Source organism: Puma concolor, chromosome D4, assembly GCF_028749965.1.
Source record: "Puma concolor isolate L17-30 chromosome D4, mPumCon1.1.hap2, whole genome shotgun sequence".
NCBI classification, from domain to species: domain Eukaryota; kingdom Metazoa; phylum Chordata; class Mammalia; order Carnivora; family Felidae; genus Puma; species Puma concolor.
This window is the reverse complement of record NC_141679.1, coordinates 8,847,394-8,865,183: the sequence shown is the minus strand read 5'-3', so window position 1 is coordinate 8,865,183 and position 17,790 is coordinate 8,847,394. Positions and strand designations below refer to the sequence as shown.

Here is a 17,790-nt window from a genome sequence, read left to right as displayed (position 1 = left end):
GCTAGCTGTCCCATGCCAGGCAAAAAAAAAAAAAAAAGACGCTCTACTTACAAGTATGAGTGTATACCACTGTGTGAAGTAAATACCCATCAGAAAATGGAGATTCAGAGAAATAGACCCCAGGTCTGCGGTTCTACCCGCCCTTCCCCGCCCCCGTCACTAAAAAGGATCTCTTCACCTCTCAACTGTACCTTCTTGATCTTTGTCGTTGAGCCATTTTGTAAGCTTGTCTTTTTCTAATTAGACCTCAGATCCTAAGATGAAGAGCCATGTACTAAACCTCTATTCTGTCCCCTCCTTGCTACCCCTTCTAAATCTCCCTTAGTCTGCTTGTAATAAGGGGCATCCTCTGTGAATCACAGTATAGAATATGGCCAAGAAATGCTATTAATGGATTAGGATTTGGCTGTGTGATTATAGCTACACGAATGAGTTAAAGGAGGGGAAACAAGGGGCGCCTGGGTGGCGCAGTCGGTTAAGCGTCCGACTTCAGCCAGGTCACGATCTCGCGGTCCGTGAGCTCGAGCCCCGCGTCGGGCTCTGGGCTGATGGCTCAGAGCCTGGAGCCTGTTTCCGATTCTGTGTCTCCCTCTCTCTCTGCCCCTCCCCCGTTCATGCTCTGTCTCTCTCTGTCCCAAAAATAAATAAATGTTGAAAAAAAAAATTTAAAAAAAAAAAAAAAAAAAGGAGGGGAAACAAGGCTAGAGGCAGGTGAAGCCCGACCCCACTCCCCGTGTTTTCTGGACAATCCAGGTTCCTTCTTTCTTGGTCTGGCTCCATTAGCCCAGGATCACTACTGCAGACACCAGGGCCACTTTTCACGAGCCAGAAAGGAAAAATGGGCAGGAAAATAGGATCCCTATCCCTTCGAGGACAGTTCCCAGAAGTCCTATTTACTATTTCTGTTGATATTCCAGTAGCCAGACCTTAGCCCCATCCATGGCTATGCCTCACTGCAAGACAGGCTGGGAAATCTAGTCTTCCCCAGATGGCATGTGCCCAGCTAAGAACTCAGTCGCAGTCAGTCGTTGCTCCAGTGCCCACCCCACCCTGGCCCCTAGAATGTTCTACCTGCCGAGTCTGCAGCTGCCCCTCCAAGAAGGACCCTATCCACGGGTTTTGGGGTAACTTGCATGTCTGAATTACCACACTTGTATCCCAGCTTAGCTAAGCGCTCCCTCCTGATTTTAGGAAGAAAAGCCAAATGTGAACCATCCCAATTCCAGTGCACAAATGGCCGCTGTATCACGTTGTTGTGGAAATGTGATGGGGACGAAGACTGTGCTGACGGCAGCGATGAAAAGAACTGTGGTAAGTAAAGAGCCTGACAGCATCACTGGCCTCCCCACGAGGACATATGCACTTACCGTGACGCTCTTTCTAAATGTATTGAGGTTCGGAAACTATGATCCATGGCTAAGAATTGCCCTGAACTAGATTGATTGAATGCTGAATAAATAAATAAATAAATAAGTAAGTAAGTAAGTAAGTAAGTAAATAAATAAATAAATAAGGTGCCTGAGGGGCTCAGTTAAGAATCTGGCTCTTAATCTCAACTCAGGTCATCATCTCGAGGTGCATGAGTTCGAGCCCGCATCAGGCTCTGGGCTGACAGCACAGAGCTTGCTTGGAATTCTCTCTGCACCTCTCCTGCTCGTGCACTCTCTCTCCCTCTCAAATTAACATTTTAAAAAATATATTAAAAATTATATATTTTAATACATTTTATTTTTATTTAATAAATATAAATATATTCAATATATATTTCATATATATATGTTAAATACTTAAATATATAAAATATAATAATAGGGGCGCCTGGGTGGCGCAGTCGGTTAAGCGTCCGACTTCAGCCAGGTCACGATCTCGCGGTCCGTGAGTTCGAGCCCCGCGTCAGGCTCTGGGCTGATGGCTCAGAGCCTGGAGCCTGTTTCCGTTTCTGTGTCTCCCTCTCTCTCTGCCCCTCCCCCGTTCATGCTCTGTCTCTCTCTGTCCCAAAAATAAATAAACGTTGAAAAAAAAAATTTAAAATATAATAATAAAAGTATTTAAGTATATTTAATATATTTTATATATTAAAAATATATAAAAACTCCAAAGAGTCTATACGTCCTGGCCTAGAGGAATATAGTTGAATGTTTGACATGGGGCTATCAACCTGAGTGTGGGACGTGGAAGATAAAGTGGAGGTGCTTTCAAATGACAGGACCTGTTTGTAGATCAGGCAAACATGTGGTAGAGGAAGCAAGGAGAGGGGACCCCAGGACCCGAAGCAGAGACAGACAGAAGCTTGCTTGGAACAGACTTCCTTTTATTTAATTCTCAAATGGCTCTGATCCCCACCCCTGAAAATAAAGCAAGCCACGAGCAGTAAGAAATCCCCTAAGGTTTTATAAGGTTAATAAACTCCTGGAAAATACAGGCCAGTGCAGATCATACATCACAGTACAGAATATGGTAAGGATTTTTTTTTTTTAATTCTCTACCTACCACAACGGATAATTCTAAAGCATCAAGCAGAGTGGAAGACAGTCTTTCCCCAGGAAAGTGGGGATATACCATCATAAGCATTGATCAGCATCTATCCAAAGATCATTGTGAGAAATGCCCCTATGCAATCTGTGTACCCTCATGTTGACCCACCATAGCTGAGAAATACATATCAAGGTGGCACGGAGGTACCCTGAATATATGCCCCAGTTTGCTTTTTGATCCCTTTGTTCTGTGGTATAAAAATCCTGAAACGATGTTGTGTACGAATGCCGGGGACAACACTGTCATTTGCCTCTTAAAAGATGTTATATACACATGTCTGCTGTACAAATTAGAAACACACAAGAAAAATAGAAGCCAAATGTAGATTGCATCAATTGCCATCTCGTTATGCCTTTCTCTGCTTTTTCATGCATCATTACAAAAATGGCATAGCCTAAGCATCATGGCAGACGATCTTATGCTTGAGCTCACCGAGCAATAGCATAGGTGTTTGTACATCGAAATAGGGACTAGCAGCTCATTTGGAAACAAGAGAAAGTCCTTTCTAGTCTCAGGGAAGAGACTCATCTCCAGTCTCAGGACCAAGAGTCTTCCTGGCATCAATATGCCCCTATTTACACCCTAAAACTGGGATTTTAGTCTATCCTACAAGACATGGAATTCTTGCCACTGCTAGGTTACGTAGGTGAAATAAATCCTTCACGAAGTATCTCCCTGCAAGGACTCACTCTTGGCAACTCTTCTTTTGGAAAGTAACAATTCTTCCTGCATTCCCAAATGTATATTTGGCAAGACCCATTGTTCTTTGTCTTTCATTGTTCTTTCCAGAAGCCTCCTTTTACCATCTAACTTGGTAGCACCTAACCTGGGGCCTCTTAGGGGTCACCCGCTGGCTTTTCCTAAAAATAGTCTCCACCTCAGTAACTTCCAGACACACACCAGGAAGATTGAGAAGATTTGAGGAGGTAGATGTAGTTATCACTCACAATCACATGAGGTGGTAAAAATGAAATATATCCTTGGCCAGAATTGGTCTCTGCCTCGTGGTTCTGAAGGTAGAGAAGGAACATGGGAGCCCTGCTCAGGGAAGCTCTGAATGCTTGTTTTGAGATCTTCCTCCCCAGAAGAAAAAGGCAGCAGAAATGCTTAAAACTCAGAAAGCCTTGTAGTATTCTTCCTATCCAGCCTCTTGATGCTGAACTTGGTTGCAATTTCAGCAGGGCTGTTTCTTTCCAGCGTGTCGACCAGCATTTTCAGTCAGTTGAAGGGGAGACTCCAGAAGCCAGGTGCTTCTGTGGGTCTCAGTAACTCATTGTTTTACAAGTGTTGGGCTGATCTGATTAATCAGTAACTTAAGCTCTCTGTGGAGGAAACAGGTAAGCCCTCCTTCCCGGTGGCACACCTGAATCTCTATCCACCTCTTCAGGTCCCATTCCAACAGCCTTTCTTGACCCTCCCAGACTGTGTTCAGAATGGAGAGAGACAAACTCAAGCAATTTGTCTGTCCCTGTTTATCTTTTGCCGTCACACTTTGCAGGGTCTCCCCTCTTGCCCATCCCTGTACCATTTTAATCTGTCTTCAAACCAGTGTGGTCTCCTTAAAGCCATTTCCTGCCTCCTCTTCCTGAGGACCATCACAGGTTGAATTGCAGCAAGCAGCTCTACGGATGTTCTAGCACCTTCCGACGTGCGCGGGAGCACATGGGCCCTGGATATGGCCTTCACCATTAATACTGGGGTTTGAGTATTTCAGGGATTTTACAAACAGGTGCGAATCCAAGAGCCAATGTGGCTTTTCTTGTTTCCTTGGCTACACAATTCAAGGAGATGAATAATCCTTTTCAGATCATCATGATTCATCACCACAATGTGAGTTCTCGGAATTGACCGTAGTCACCATTTCCCCTGCCGCACGGTGTCTGAGGCGAAACGAGAGCGGCCCTGTACTTTAGCGTCCCCTACACCCTGCAAGTTGTATGTAGCTCAAACCCTGGACCTGAAGCAGTCCCTTTCAAGTTTTTAGCAAATTAATGGGGTTTATGCTGATTTACCAGTACAGAATATTCAAGAAGATCTTAAACTGGAAACTTAGGTAGAAAGTATAGGCACATGAGAGAAGAACAACATAGCCTGGGAAGGATGAGCCTAGAACACCCTGTGTGGCTGCTTATTGAGATTCCTCTTTCTCTCTGACTCCCTTGTGGAGAAGGTGACCAAGCCACCCGGCTGGTTTAAGAGAGTCCAGGTTTATGCTGATCTTCCTGGTATTTAACAGTGTCCCCTTCCTCCTGAGATTTTCCTTATTTGGACAACAACCTGAGTCACCAAAATTCTAGGAGAAAAGTCCTGCCCTAGTAGGAATTCACAGACACGGGATACCTTGTTATAGGCGACTTTCACTCTAGGCCTCAAAGAGACTGGTAGCTTCCACAGCAGCTTCGGTGACTTTCAGTCAGTCGATGTTAGTCTGTCTCTAGGACTCTAAATGTGACTTCTTTTGTCCTCCTGTTTAAGCTTTTTCTGTTTCTTACTGGGCAGGTTCCTCCACCCCAACAGACCTGTAGGAGTGACAGTATTCAGTCCTGAAGCGTGTCCCAACTCTACACTAAACCCGTGGGCTGTTTAGAGAAGCCCCTAGAACAATTGTACTGTGATCCAGTCATAGGATGGAATGTTTGGCTTTTAAACCTTAGGAGGTTATTTGAATGACTTGGAAGAAATGCATAAAAGCATGAAACTATGACTTACACTCAACAATATGAAACTTGCAAGAAGTTCATTAGGAGGTATCCCTGAGCTGTCAGGTAATGAGCAACCTTACCGTGACTTCTGTCCCCTCCAGCTCTCTCAAGTGGGCCCCTTTCTCCTCTGGAAACGTGAAAATAGGTTTTTCTAGTGTTCTCCTGGATACTGTCAGTTGAGAGCCAATTGACTCAGCCTTATTGTTAGAAGCCAACGTACCAGCATTCATTTTTACCCCCCATGGGAATATAAGCTCTTGGGTGACTTCGACTTTAACCCTGCAAATACACTTTTGTAGTGAAGAAGACATGTGCCGAGTCGGACTTTGTTTGCAACAATGGCCAATGTGTCCCCAGCCGGTGGCAGTGTGACGGAGATCCCGATTGTGAAGATGGCTCTGACGAAAGCCCCGAACAGTGCCGTGAGTGACTGCTTTGGACCTTAACGTTTCCAGGCTGGTTTGTGTCTCAGAGCTCCAAGTATGGTTTCACCTGAAACTTGGTTGTAGTTTCCCTTTGCCGACCGTGATGTGTAGGCCCTTTGACTCCAAGGTCAATCGAGTCACGAGCACTCGATCCGTGTCCTTTAAAGAATGTTCTCCCTAGTCTAACAAGACTCACGTCCTCTTGGGTAGCTTCACTATTGAATATTTACGACGGAAGCCAGCAGATTTGATGAAGAACTCCTTGACTAGGTGCATAGATTGCAAATGTTTGGTAATCAGGACTCCGAGCAGATGGCACTGTGGTCCTGGAAGCTGAGCTCTATGAGGGACTACTTGCGCCAAGGATAAGCTTTTAGATGCACAGTTTAGGCGATTGGGAAAAAAAAATCAGTTACTGATGGGGTACGGTGGCTAAATATAGGGGGACATCGTGATTTTTAACAAACCTGCTACCTAAGGTTATTGAAGTAGGGTAAAGCTTACAGCTTGTTCTTAAATAAGAGAAACCTCATAGGTATTCAAAGGTCTATCTGTGTCCTTGGGCTGATATTCAGGAAACGGCCTGTGACATCACAGAAGAGGAGGATTTGGGACAGATAAATTGGGATCCTTTGACTGTCGTGGTGAAGCATGTCTTGGCGTTCATTTCAAAGCAGGAGAGACCTGTGAAAGCACTGAACACGCAGTCCCAATAGGAGCGAGGTTTAGGTCTGGAATAGGATTTACAAAACACAGTGAAGCAGAAAGGAAGCTAAACGTGTCCATCTCAGTTTTCTAGGCAAGAAATAAGGGGAGCGATCACAACATTGGTCAAGGCAGGTAAGTCCCCACAGGTAAAGACAGGTTCCGCCAAGACGTGGCCCTGAGGATGGCCCGGTGAGGTCAACCTGCAGGAGCTGTCCCCGTTTTGCCAGTCTAAAGTAGGTTGTGAAGAAGCCTATAAAGGAATCTAGTCAAAGGAAGACTTCACAGGTGTTAGACCTTCCAGCCTTTAATGAAGTTGGCATCGGGTGACCTTATCTGATACCCGATATAAAAAAAAAAGGTCAAGGAGCAGGCCGGCCAGTAAGCCTAACCATGCCAAGTAAAACAAAAGCCAGGACTGAGCGCGCCATGGAACCCTGAAGGAGTAACACGGTCCAGGCTCTCAGGTGCACTGCCAGGTGGCACAGGTTGGCAGGGCTCCCGAGCCGCCCCGGGCTTCCGCCACGGTAGGTCCGATCGCATCCACCGGCCAGGCCGCTGAGGTGCAGGTGTGACCACTCACAGGCAGCACAGGAACAGCAGCTTTGCCCTGATGAGTTTGGAGGCTCTTTTGAGACTGTATATCGTCAACAGATATGAGAACATGCCGCATTAATGAAATCAGCTGTGGCGCCCGCTCCACTCAGTGTATCCCCGTGTCCTGGAGATGTGATGGTGAACACGATTGTGACAGTGGAGAAGATGAAGAGAACTGTGGTAAGAAGACCAGTGTGGAGTGGCTTGTATCCCAGAGACCCCTTTTCTCAAGGGTGGGCAGGGAAGCTCCCCGGAGCGTGAAGAGAACAGCTCCGTTGACGCGCTTTTCCGTGATCTCACTCTCTGCTCGACTCCTTGGCTTTCCTCACTGCCCTGAAACTCGGCCACACGTTCCCATGGTAACTGACCACGGCTTGCTTCGGGGTTTCTTCTAGGCAGATAGCGAGAAGCAGGTAAGTCATTCAGGGCACGAGCGTTTAGAAGCAGCTCAGTGAAGCCACAGAATCGTGCGTTGGGCTCCAGTCTCCGTCAGGACAGGAAGTCGTGGGCCTTCCTCACTGGGGCTCGATGAAACGAGGAGGGGACTAGGGCCAGAAAGCTTATTCCTCGGTCTCCAGTGGGTCTGCTGATTGGAATAAATTACGTGAACATCATACAAGCCTTTCGTAGCCCCCCACGCCCACGCTAGATTCTAGCTCGACCTTTCCCAAGGGTAACTTGGTGCACAAACGTTCGTTCACATCTTGCCAGCACATGCCCAAAGAAAACTCCATCCCACCGATGGTACTTTTGTCTCTTCTCACGGTCCCTGCCTGTAAAAACGAGCTCGGTTTCCCATGCTTTCACGTGTCTGTTCCTGGAAAATGTGTAATAAAGTGCCCCATGTCTCAGGCCAGGCCCTGGGAAAATACCTAGGTTGAACAAACACTGCTGTGAGCACTCTTTCAAGCTACCGCCCTTTTATAGGGCCCAGAAAGCTGCACCTCCCAGGTCTGACGGGCACGGGCCTCCTGATGCAGCAGAGTAAGTGAGCTGAGGGTGTTTGCGGTCGAGACGTCCATCTTGCATGTGTACAAGTCGACTTCCAAGGTCAATATCACCGCACCTAGTCCAGTGAGTTTTGGTGTTCAATCTTAGAATGGAGCTTTTATGGCTTGGTAAGCCCGGGAGCTGCTCAGAGTTTCCCTCTTTAATCTAGACTTTGCTTCCCAAGAGAGTCGTGGTTTCTACCCTAATTACCACCAAACTGTGACCTTGATTCATTCGGCAGGAATCTGAATCCAAGCACAAACTGGCTAGTCTGCCTGGCTTATCGTTATCAGCCTAGCCGGCTGCTAGATTGAGATTCTAGCCCTAGCAATGACTTTCTAACACTTGAAAATATTTAAGACCCGTGATTCCGGATCCTCATGTGAAGGACCAGCAGAGAAGGAACCATGTGTGGTAGTATAACATGATGACTTCTTTTTGGTGACAGTGTCATAATCCTTATTGCGAGTGTCTTGCCTGTGTACCTGGTACACAATAGTTTTAGCTAACCATCCGATCCGTGGTCTATCCATTGAGAGATAACTGAGTCTTTGCCTTTCAGAGTGAACTGCCCCTTTCTCGTTCAAGTTATCCGTCGCTTTACGTTACCGATAGATTGTGGTTCTCCTCTCCAATTAACTTAAGAGTCTTCAACTCTTTTCTTGGTCCTTTATTTCTGTTCTTATTCAAGAGTCCCTGCCTCTTGTACATACCGGGACGGCTTGCTAGATACTCCACGAATTTGGATATTGATAGAGATCCACATTAGCTTTTTAGTGAAGCTGGAAAGCTAGGGCTCGTGATCTGAGATCCCGCATGCTACACTGTGGGACCAGAGTCTGGAAAGCACTTGCGGGACACGTGCTCAGCGGAGCCCACTGTCTCTCCGCAGGCAACATCACGTGTGGCCCCGATGAGTTCACATGCTCCAGCGGCCGCTGCATCTCCAGGAATTTCGTGTGCAACGGCCAGGATGACTGCAGCGACGCCAGCGACGAGCTGGACTGCGCGCCCCCGACGTGCGGCGCCCACGAGTTCCAGTGCAGCACGTCCTCGTGCATCCCCCTCAGCTGGGTGTGTGACGACGACGCCGACTGCTCCGACCAGTCCGACGAGTCCCTGGAGCAGTGCGGCCGCCAGCCGCGGATGCACACCAAGTGCCCCGCCAGCGAGACGCAGTGCGGCTCGGGCGAGTGCATCCACAAGAAGTGGCGGTGTGATGGGGACCCCGACTGCAAAGACGGCAGCGACGAGGTCAACTGTCGTACGTAGCCTTCTTATCAGTAGGGCCTGTTCCCTCCTCCCCCTCCTCCCCCTCCCCCTCCATGCCTCGGCTGGGACGGCTTGGCTGACCATCCCATGGTCTTGCCTCCCCCCGCCCTGCAGCTTCGCGAACCTGCCGCCCTGACCAGTTTGAGTGTGAGGACGGAAGCTGCATCCACGGCAGCAGGCAGTGCAATGGTATCCGAGACTGCGTGGACGGCTCTGATGAAGTCAACTGCAAAAACGGTAAGGGTCTCGCGTCCTGGGGGTGAGTCGCAGGATTGCTCTGAGCGGCCCCACCATGGAATCTCACTTTTGTGTTTCTCTCTGTAGTCAATCAGTGCTTGGGCCCTGGCAAGTTCAAGTGCAGAAGCGGGGAATGCATAGATATCAGTAAAGTATGTAACCAGGAGCAGGACTGCAGGGACTGGAGTGACGAGCCCCTCAAAGAATGTCGTAAGTGGACCCCGGTGGCCTGAGTACAGGGTGGGGAAGGCCAATGACCTGGCCCACAGTTAATGCCACACAGACCCGTACAGTGCCTGCTTAAACCACTTGTGGTGAACCGACTTCAGTGGTTGGGCTCCAGAGTGGCATTTTTATGCCTTAGAAGGCGAAGCAGTGACAAACTGGTACACAGTCTTACCTCCTTATAAATGACAGATCAACAATAGGGAAATTGACTAAGTACTACTTAGCCAACTAGTAACCTGCCAAGGAGACGGGTTTTCTATCCCCTGAAACCCTCCAAGATGCATACCTTGAAGACCGATTATTAGATCTAAGGAGGAAAACCATGGGTTGGGCCAGACAAACTAGATACCTTATCACAAAAAGCCCCAAGGTTGAATGTTCATCAGGGCAGACACCAATTTGGAGTAAGGTGCTGAGTAACTCTAGTCCCTTTTTATTTCAGATGTCAATGAATGCCTGGTTAATAACGGTGGCTGTTCTCACATCTGCAAGGACCTTGTTATAGGGTACGCGTGTGACTGTGCAGCTGGGTTTGAACTGATAGATAAGAAAATCTGTGGAGGTGAGTCAGGGAGGGAGCCTGAGCCCTGGCCGGGGTCGGGGGGGGGGGGGGTGGCGGTGGAGGGGGGGGACTTGGAAAAGACTGTGTATCTCTGTATCATCTAGGCACAGCAAGACTGATTCTAATTTCCCTCCTAGACATTGACGAATGCCAAAACCCGGGAATCTGCAGCCAAATTTGTATCAACCTAAAAGGCGGTTATAAGTGTGAATGTAGTCGAGGATATCAGATGGATCTTGCCACTGGCGTGTGCAAGGCAGTAGGTAAATGGACTTGGGTTCGTGTTGCTCTGGTACCTTAGGAGCAAGTGCTTACGAAAGCTACAGCCAGTGACTCCAAGAGTCAACTCAATATGGAATTAAAACAGTGCAGCTCTTCCTTGACTTACGATGACGTCACAATCCAATAAACCCGTTGTAGGCTGAAAATATCCTAAGTCGAAAATGCATTTAACATACCTAACCTGCCAAGTCACGTGGCTTCGCCAAGCCCACCGTAAATGTGCTCAGAACGCTTACATTAGCTTATTGTTAGGCAACATCATCTAACACAAAGCCTGTATTATCATCAGGTATCGAGTAGCTCCTGTCTCGTATTGAGTACTGTACTCAAAGTGAGAAGCAGAATGGTTTTATGGGTACAGATGGGCGTTGGTGGATCGGTTGGTCACTCGTGTAATCGCGGGGCTGACCCCGAGCTCCTGCGCAGTATCATGAGAAAACATCCCAAGAGAGGTTGGTAGCACCTATCCCTGGCCCCGAGAAAAGATCCAAACTCTGAATTCAAAGTGTGGTTTCTACAGAACGCAAACCCCTTTTGTACCATCGTAAGGTTAAAAAGTCCTAAGTTGGGGACTATCTGTACTTGGGAACCGTGCTACTGACTCACAGTGCAGTATCATAGGTTAAACAGACTATCGTTTCCCCAGACACCTGCCTTAGTCAGTTTCTTTTGCGTCTGACACCATGAACACCTCCCGGGTTTGCTTACTCTCTGCTTCCCAGACTTGAGCGCAATCCCAGTAAGTAACTTACCCATCAGCCACCCTCCCATTGAGTGCTGTGACCCCAGGACGGCCTTTTTCGATGGTGGGAAGTACTTGCAGTCCCAGGGAACACGGAGTGCAGCAAGAATATTCCTCAGGTGTTTAGCATTGCCCTTACTTTACAAGTGCTCCTCCTCCAGGAGGAGCTGACTCAGAAGGACCTTGCCTTCTTACAGCAAAACCAAATAAACCTGACTCCTCTCTCGCAGGCAAAGAACCAAGTCTGATCTTCACTAATCGAAGAGACATCCGGAAGATTGGCTTGGAGAGGAAAGAATACATCCAACTAGTTGAACAGCTAAGAAACACAGTGGCTCTGGATGTGGATATCGCTGCTCAGAAGCTGTTCTGGGCTGATCTAAGCCAAAAGGCCATCTTCAGGTAACTTCAGTTCTGTGCATGGCGTCTCGACATCAAGTCCTTGTCACTTGGTCTTTGGGAAGGTTTGGAGGAATTTGTAGCTCCAACCTAGTATCTGATGAGCTGGGACTCTTACATCTGAACGCTGATTGATTCTCCAACTATTATATGACTATCAGTTCCTCCTTAGAAACTAAATCATCTGTCAAGTACAAGGTGGCTATAGCTATAGGATTATCACAAAGCACGTCTTAACTTTTCCTATTTTCACCCCTTTCTCTCTAGTTAACTGACAATTGTTCATAGCTGCTATAAGCTAGAAATGGTAGTGACAGCTTTTTCTTAACCGCAACTATGGAAACGCAGACGATGGTTCCTGAAACAAATAGCTTCACTTAAAAATGGGTCATTCTTGGGGCGCCTGGGTGGCGCAGTCGGTTAAGCGTCCGACTTCAGCCAGGTCACGATCTCACGGTCCGTGAGTTCGAGCCCCGCGTCAGGCTCTGGGCTGATGGCTCGGAGCCTGGAGCCTGTTTCTGATTCTGTGTCTCCCTCTCTCTCTGCCCCTCCCCCGTTCATGCTCTGTCTCTGTCTGTCCCATAAATAAATAAAAACGTTGAAAAAAAAAATGGGTCATTCTTGCATATCGAATACGTAACAGCAACTAAATAATGGACAGTATTGTGTAGGACCAGTAAGAGGCATAGTGAAATAATCTGAGTGGTGAGCTGTGGTGTTACTAGAGTTTCTTCTGAACAAAGCTGTTGACCATTTTGTAAACAGAAAGTCCATTCTCCAGGCTCTGATGGTGTCAAACTCTTAAATTTCTTGTGACCTATTCTGTTTCAGTGCCTCAATTGATGACAAGGTTGGTAGACATGTTAAAATGATCGACAATGTCTATAATCCTGCAGCCATTGCTGTTGATTGGGTGTACAAGACCATCTACTGGACGGATGCGGCTTCTAAGACTATTTCAGTAGCTACCCTAGATGGAGCCAAGAGGAAGTTCCTGTTTAACTCTGACTTGCGGGAGCCTGCCTCCATAGCTGTGGACCCACTGTCTGGGTTTGTAGTCTGCTTTTCATCTTACAGCCTTTTGGATGCTATCTGTGTATGCCAGGAGCTATCCCCGTGGCTGAAATAGTACTGAAATCCCAAGACTTATCAGCTCTCCACAACAGACGAGGTGGGGCACGTTCAGGGTGGTGTGGCCGTAGACTCAGCTCCCCACAACAAACAATTATCCAGTTCAAGATGTCGGCGATGCCATGGTGGACTGTACCACAGGCCCTCCCTGGCTGTATGACCACTGCTTGACATTAATGAAACGACAGGTCTGCTGTGACATGCACCAAAAGCTGTACCTGAGCCCTTGTGGCCACCCACCTTCTTTCTGAGTGATTTTTAATTTTTGTCTGAATTCTTTGTTACGTTAGCTCCCAATGAGCAAACCCAAGTACCAGCACGAGTCGGGGGATTGTGGTAACCACAATACCTCAAAGCTTTCATCTACATGTCCAAGTTGTCTGAGAGTCCGGGGGAAATAAATGGACCTGTCTAGCAACACTTCACAGAGACATCTCCCTAAATTGCCACTAAATAATATAGGGAAGCAGCTGGGGAAGTTGACTGAGCCTGTAGTACCCACTGTTGACCCCCATGAATCCTCACTAGAACATAATCAGCCAGCCCCTACCCTAAAACTTAGCATGTATTTGTTTTTGGGTCCTCTGAAAGAATTGGCCTTTTGGAAAAGAAAGACCTAACCTGTGACTTGGGGTTGAAATATAAGTGCCACACTTATATAGATTAATATAGTCCATAATGAGCTTGTAGATTTCTCAGTGTTCACTTTTGTTTCCCCAGAACATAATTTAGACCCTGAATTGTCACTGATCGTCTCTCGAGTTTTCTATCCATTCTTTAAATGTGTGTCGCAAACTACGAGTTTATGCCTTCCACACCGCTGAGGCTAATCTCATTTGACTCTTCCCAGCTTTGTTTACTGGTCAGACTGGGGAGAACCCGCTAAAATAGAAAAAGCGGGCATGAATGGATTTGATAGACGGCCTCTGGTGACAGTGGACATCCAATGGCCTAATGGAATTACCCTTGGTACGTATGTTCTTCCTTCCTTGACCGCCAATTCTGCAGTTTTCGCTTCTCTCTACAGTTTATTCTGCACTATGGCAGACAGTTCTCTATGGTTCCCTTTGTAGCAGGACTTTTGGAAGAGAGTAACTGAGCAATTCAAGTGGGACAGTGGACTTAACAAATTACTTGCTGCACCACCGCTAGCTTTTATGTCCATTTGGACCCAATAGGTGACGGGAATTCAGGGAAGCCTGAACTTGGGCCTTGGAAACTCTCATCCCGTAGGGGCAGAACAACACGCTAACTTAATACTTCTATATAATGTAACATTTCTCAAGGAAGCTCCTTGGAGAACCTTAGGCACTCCCTTAGTCTCCCAGAATGAATATGTGTACAGATTCTGCCAGCTGCTTCACAAGGTTTGTGGGACCCCCTTACGAAACTGGGCTGGGGAAGGAACCCATGAATGTAGAATGTTGGACTTTTTGGATATTTTCAATGGAAGCCAGAGCTGTGACAGCTTATCGTGCCTTGACAATTCTTTTCTTCCCCAGACCTTATAAAGAGCCGTCTCTATTGGCTCGACTCCAAGCTGCACATGTTGTCCAGCGTGGACTTGAATGGCCAAGATCGTAGGATTGTCCTCAAGTCTCTGGAGTTCCTAGCTCATCCTCTCGCACTAACGATATTTGAGGTGAGATGTGTGCCTCGTGTCTAAGTGTGTACCTCTGAGTTACTGTAGCGTCCTGGGGGAGAAAGAACAGGCACGCGAGAAGAGGGGGTTGGACACTTACAACATGGGACAAATTCTATGCTGATTTCTTACGGCACTTTAAGAAACCTCAACTTGCATCTTTTATAGTCTGGGACATCCAGTGTCCCAGACCAGTGTTCAATAAATTTGGTCCATTAAATTGCAAGTAAATGATGATGACTTCAGATAATGACTTGTGTTAATCCCAGGTACACATACTCGTTTGGGTGTTCTGTTTTAGGATCGTGTCTACTGGATCGATGGGGAAAATGAAGCAGTCTATGGGGCCAATAAATTCACTGGATCAGAGCTGGCCACTCTCGTTAACAACCTTAATGATGCCCAAGACATCATTGTCTATCATGAACTTGTACAGCCATCAGGTAATGTGGATGAGCACGGCCCCGCAAGGCCACTGTAAGGACAGCAGCATGATGTAGTACCTGCTTGGGTATTGGTAGCTCTTTAGCAACTCAACTTGCTCTACAATGGAAAATTTCCCTTCCTTCCCCTCACTTCAAACACTTCAAAGCTGATGTTTTTTTTTTTTTAATTTCTGACTTCCTCGAGAGCTGTAGAACTTCAACTCATGTGTTCCCTTCCAACCCTCAGCGTTCAGTCTTTTATTTCAGGCTTTCCATAACTTTTGGCCGTCAATCTCTTATACTAAGATGATTGTACTATCATCAAAAGTAGCTTTATGCCAGAAACTTTCTCTGCCTCCCCATCATGACACATCTTCTATGTAGATCCTCAACCACATCTGTTCATACTATCTCCTGCTCAAAATACTTGACTGGTTCTATGTAACAGAAAGCCTTAAACCTCCCTGTAGCTGGGTTCCTTCCGCTTTGTGGGAGCAAGGCAAAGCAAAGACGAAGGAGAACATGCTAATCTCCTTCCCTTGAGTCTTCACTATAAGCTTTGGACCAGTAGTGGGTACCTCCTTCCCCCGCCTGCTCCCTCACCACCCACCTGTTCAAGGCATAATCCTTATGCGACTTCCCACAAGTTTCTTTGGATCTGTGGTATCCTTAGAGCATGCTTCCTGTACCCTTATATTTTTTCTTCACTGTACTGGTTGAGCTCCAATGTTTGACAGATAGACAAGTTTCATCTCCTTGGGGACAAGGGCTCATGTCTTCAGCATCTAGAACAGGGCTCCATGTATAGTAGGCACCAGAATACCTATTTTAAAGGACTTTTATTTCTCAATAGGTAAAAATTGGTGTGAAGAAGACATGGAGAATGGAGGATGTGAATACCTGTGCCTGCCAGCACCACAAATTAACGATCACTCTCCAAAGTATACCTGTTCCTGTCCCAATGGGTACAATCTAGAAGAAAACGGCCGGGAGTGCCACAGTAAGGCTTTTTCCTTTACAACCACCAACGGGACACAACAGTAGGCAACAGAATAAGACACTAGCCATAAAACCAGCCTGGATTTTTAAAGAATTCTGTTCTGATTCTTGGAATAGATTTGGGAATGTATCTGCTACTTGCACGCCAGGGTTTCATGTCTGTACTTCAGAACTGACTTCTAACTCACATCAGCATCAGGCGAGTCTATAGCTGACTCAAGACTGATTGCGACTATACTGATTTGTACCAGTGAGGCCCATAACAGCACTGAGCTAGCCAACTTGCAGATAACTAAACCGAGTCTTAACATTTTCCTCCCAAGAGGCCATCATTACAGGAACCCCTACGGCCCCAGTGGGCGATGCCATCTCCTACTCACATTTAAACTTGACTTTCATCTTTTGTCCTTAGCTTTTCATTACGTGGCAAATTAAAGTCACTTCTTGTGAGCAAGGAATTTGCAGTGTGAGGCTTTTATTAGCTTACTAAGGAGTCCCTGCAGAGATTAGGTCAGTTTACTAAGAAAGTCATTGCAAGGCAATCTGACAGTAAGAATAGTACGTTTGCTAATCTGGTTTTGAGAGCGTTTCTTGTAACTTCCAGGATGGTGCTGACAGGGGTAAGTGTGGCTGTGCATCTTCTTGAATTGTCAAATTCCAAATGCTGACTGTTCTGTCCCAAGTCTTACGTGTCTTTGGTTTTGCATGAAGACTTTCTTTCAGCCTTGGCCGTGCAACTTTAGCTCAGCAGTGATTTGTCTGTCTCCCGTGGTGTTAAGTAACCATTCTCATGATTTATCTGGACGAAACAGCTAGCCACTCTGGAACCTTGGCATTAACCAGGTTCTTGGTCTTTGTAATTCAGGTACTGCAACTACTGTGACTTACAGAGAGACAAAGGGTTTCAACACAATAGAAAGTTCGCCAACTAGTGGACTAGCTCCTGGAGGTACTGGGCCAGTACTGCCAACTGTGAATTTCAACTAACAGCCACACTCCCTGTATTTATTGCTTATGTAATTAATGCAGCCTGTAACTACTCATTCTGCCCCTGATTGGTAACATGCATTTGAACTCCAAAGACTTAGAGCCTGCAATTCTTAGCCTGTTCTGACTTATTAAGATTTCTATTAGCAAACTGTTAGTGAAATAGCTGTTCTAGCACGTGCCTCTCAAACACTTGTAGACCAGTTGCTCCTGGTATACACAGCAGTAGATACTAAACATCAGTAACGAGCACCGGGTATGAGGTGCTCCGCCAGATGGATACATTTCTAAGTCTGAATTCAGGTCCATCTAAACCGATTCCTTTTATTCTCCTGTAGGGATCAATGTGACCACAGCGGTAACGGAGGTCACTGTTCCTCCGAAAGGCACTTCTGCTGCCTGGGCCATCCTTCCTCTCTGTAAGTACATTCCCTACGTATCTGGGTCTGATGAATTTGTTCACCACCCACCAGATGGACATTTCTCATCCATCTAGAGAGAGACCCCTCTCCCATGGTCACAGTACTCGTAACATTGACCACATTCACTCTGTCCCCAGCATGGCACACGGAGTCCATACCTTTCTCTTCGATGGTATACTTAGCACAGTGACTCGCAGTGGTAAATTCTCAGCTATTCCATGAATGGTGCTGATTGCTCTCTACTTCACAGTTGTTAGTCTGGCTCTTCCCCTTTCACAACACGTCCCTTTAGGTAAAGAACACAGGTCTATTCCCCTCTTTGAAATGTATATGATGCATCACACAGGGGAGACATACAGATACTTTAATGCCTTCCTGAGGAGTTGGAGGACTTGTACAGGGTAAATTAAAAATGGTTAAGAATTATTAAACTCCGGGGAAAGAACTTTTAGAGCAATTTTTGGGCATGAGGATTCTAAAGCACTGGGCTAAAAGGGTCACTTTGTCC

The 17,790-nt window shown here is 46.7% G+C and overlaps 1 protein-coding gene across 4 annotated transcripts in view; it reads left to right on the top strand.

The window, feature by feature from the left end:
• The window catches only part of VLDLR (very low density lipoprotein receptor), a 31,572-nt gene that overhangs the window by 11,734 nt on the left and 2,048 nt on the right, over positions 1–17,790 (top strand). The window contains exons 3-18 of one of the 4 annotated variants that reach the window (XM_086684930.1): positions 1,192–1,311; positions 5,537–5,659; positions 7,022–7,144; positions 8,847–9,218; positions 9,341–9,463; positions 9,551–9,673; positions 10,134–10,253; positions 10,391–10,516; positions 11,508–11,679; positions 12,508–12,726; positions 13,658–13,776; positions 14,310–14,449; positions 14,751–14,892; positions 15,728–15,874; positions 16,739–16,822; positions 17,199–17,279. In XM_086684930.1, coding sequence (XP_086541056.1) covers positions 1,192–1,311; positions 5,537–5,659; positions 7,022–7,144; positions 8,847–9,218; positions 9,341–9,463; positions 9,551–9,673; positions 10,134–10,253; positions 10,391–10,516; positions 11,508–11,679; positions 12,508–12,726; positions 13,658–13,776; positions 14,310–14,449; positions 14,751–14,892; positions 15,728–15,874; positions 16,739–16,822; positions 17,199–17,279 — 2,334 coding nt within the window. The remainder of the gene's footprint in view (positions 1–1,191; positions 1,312–5,536; positions 5,660–7,021; positions 7,145–8,846; positions 9,219–9,340; positions 9,464–9,550; positions 9,674–10,133; positions 10,254–10,390; positions 10,517–11,507; positions 11,680–12,507; positions 12,727–13,657; positions 13,777–14,309; positions 14,450–14,750; positions 14,893–15,727; positions 15,875–16,738; positions 16,823–17,198; positions 17,280–17,790) is intronic. The other 3 variants (XM_086684932.1, XM_086684931.1, XM_086684933.1) reach the window with 3 other exon arrangements.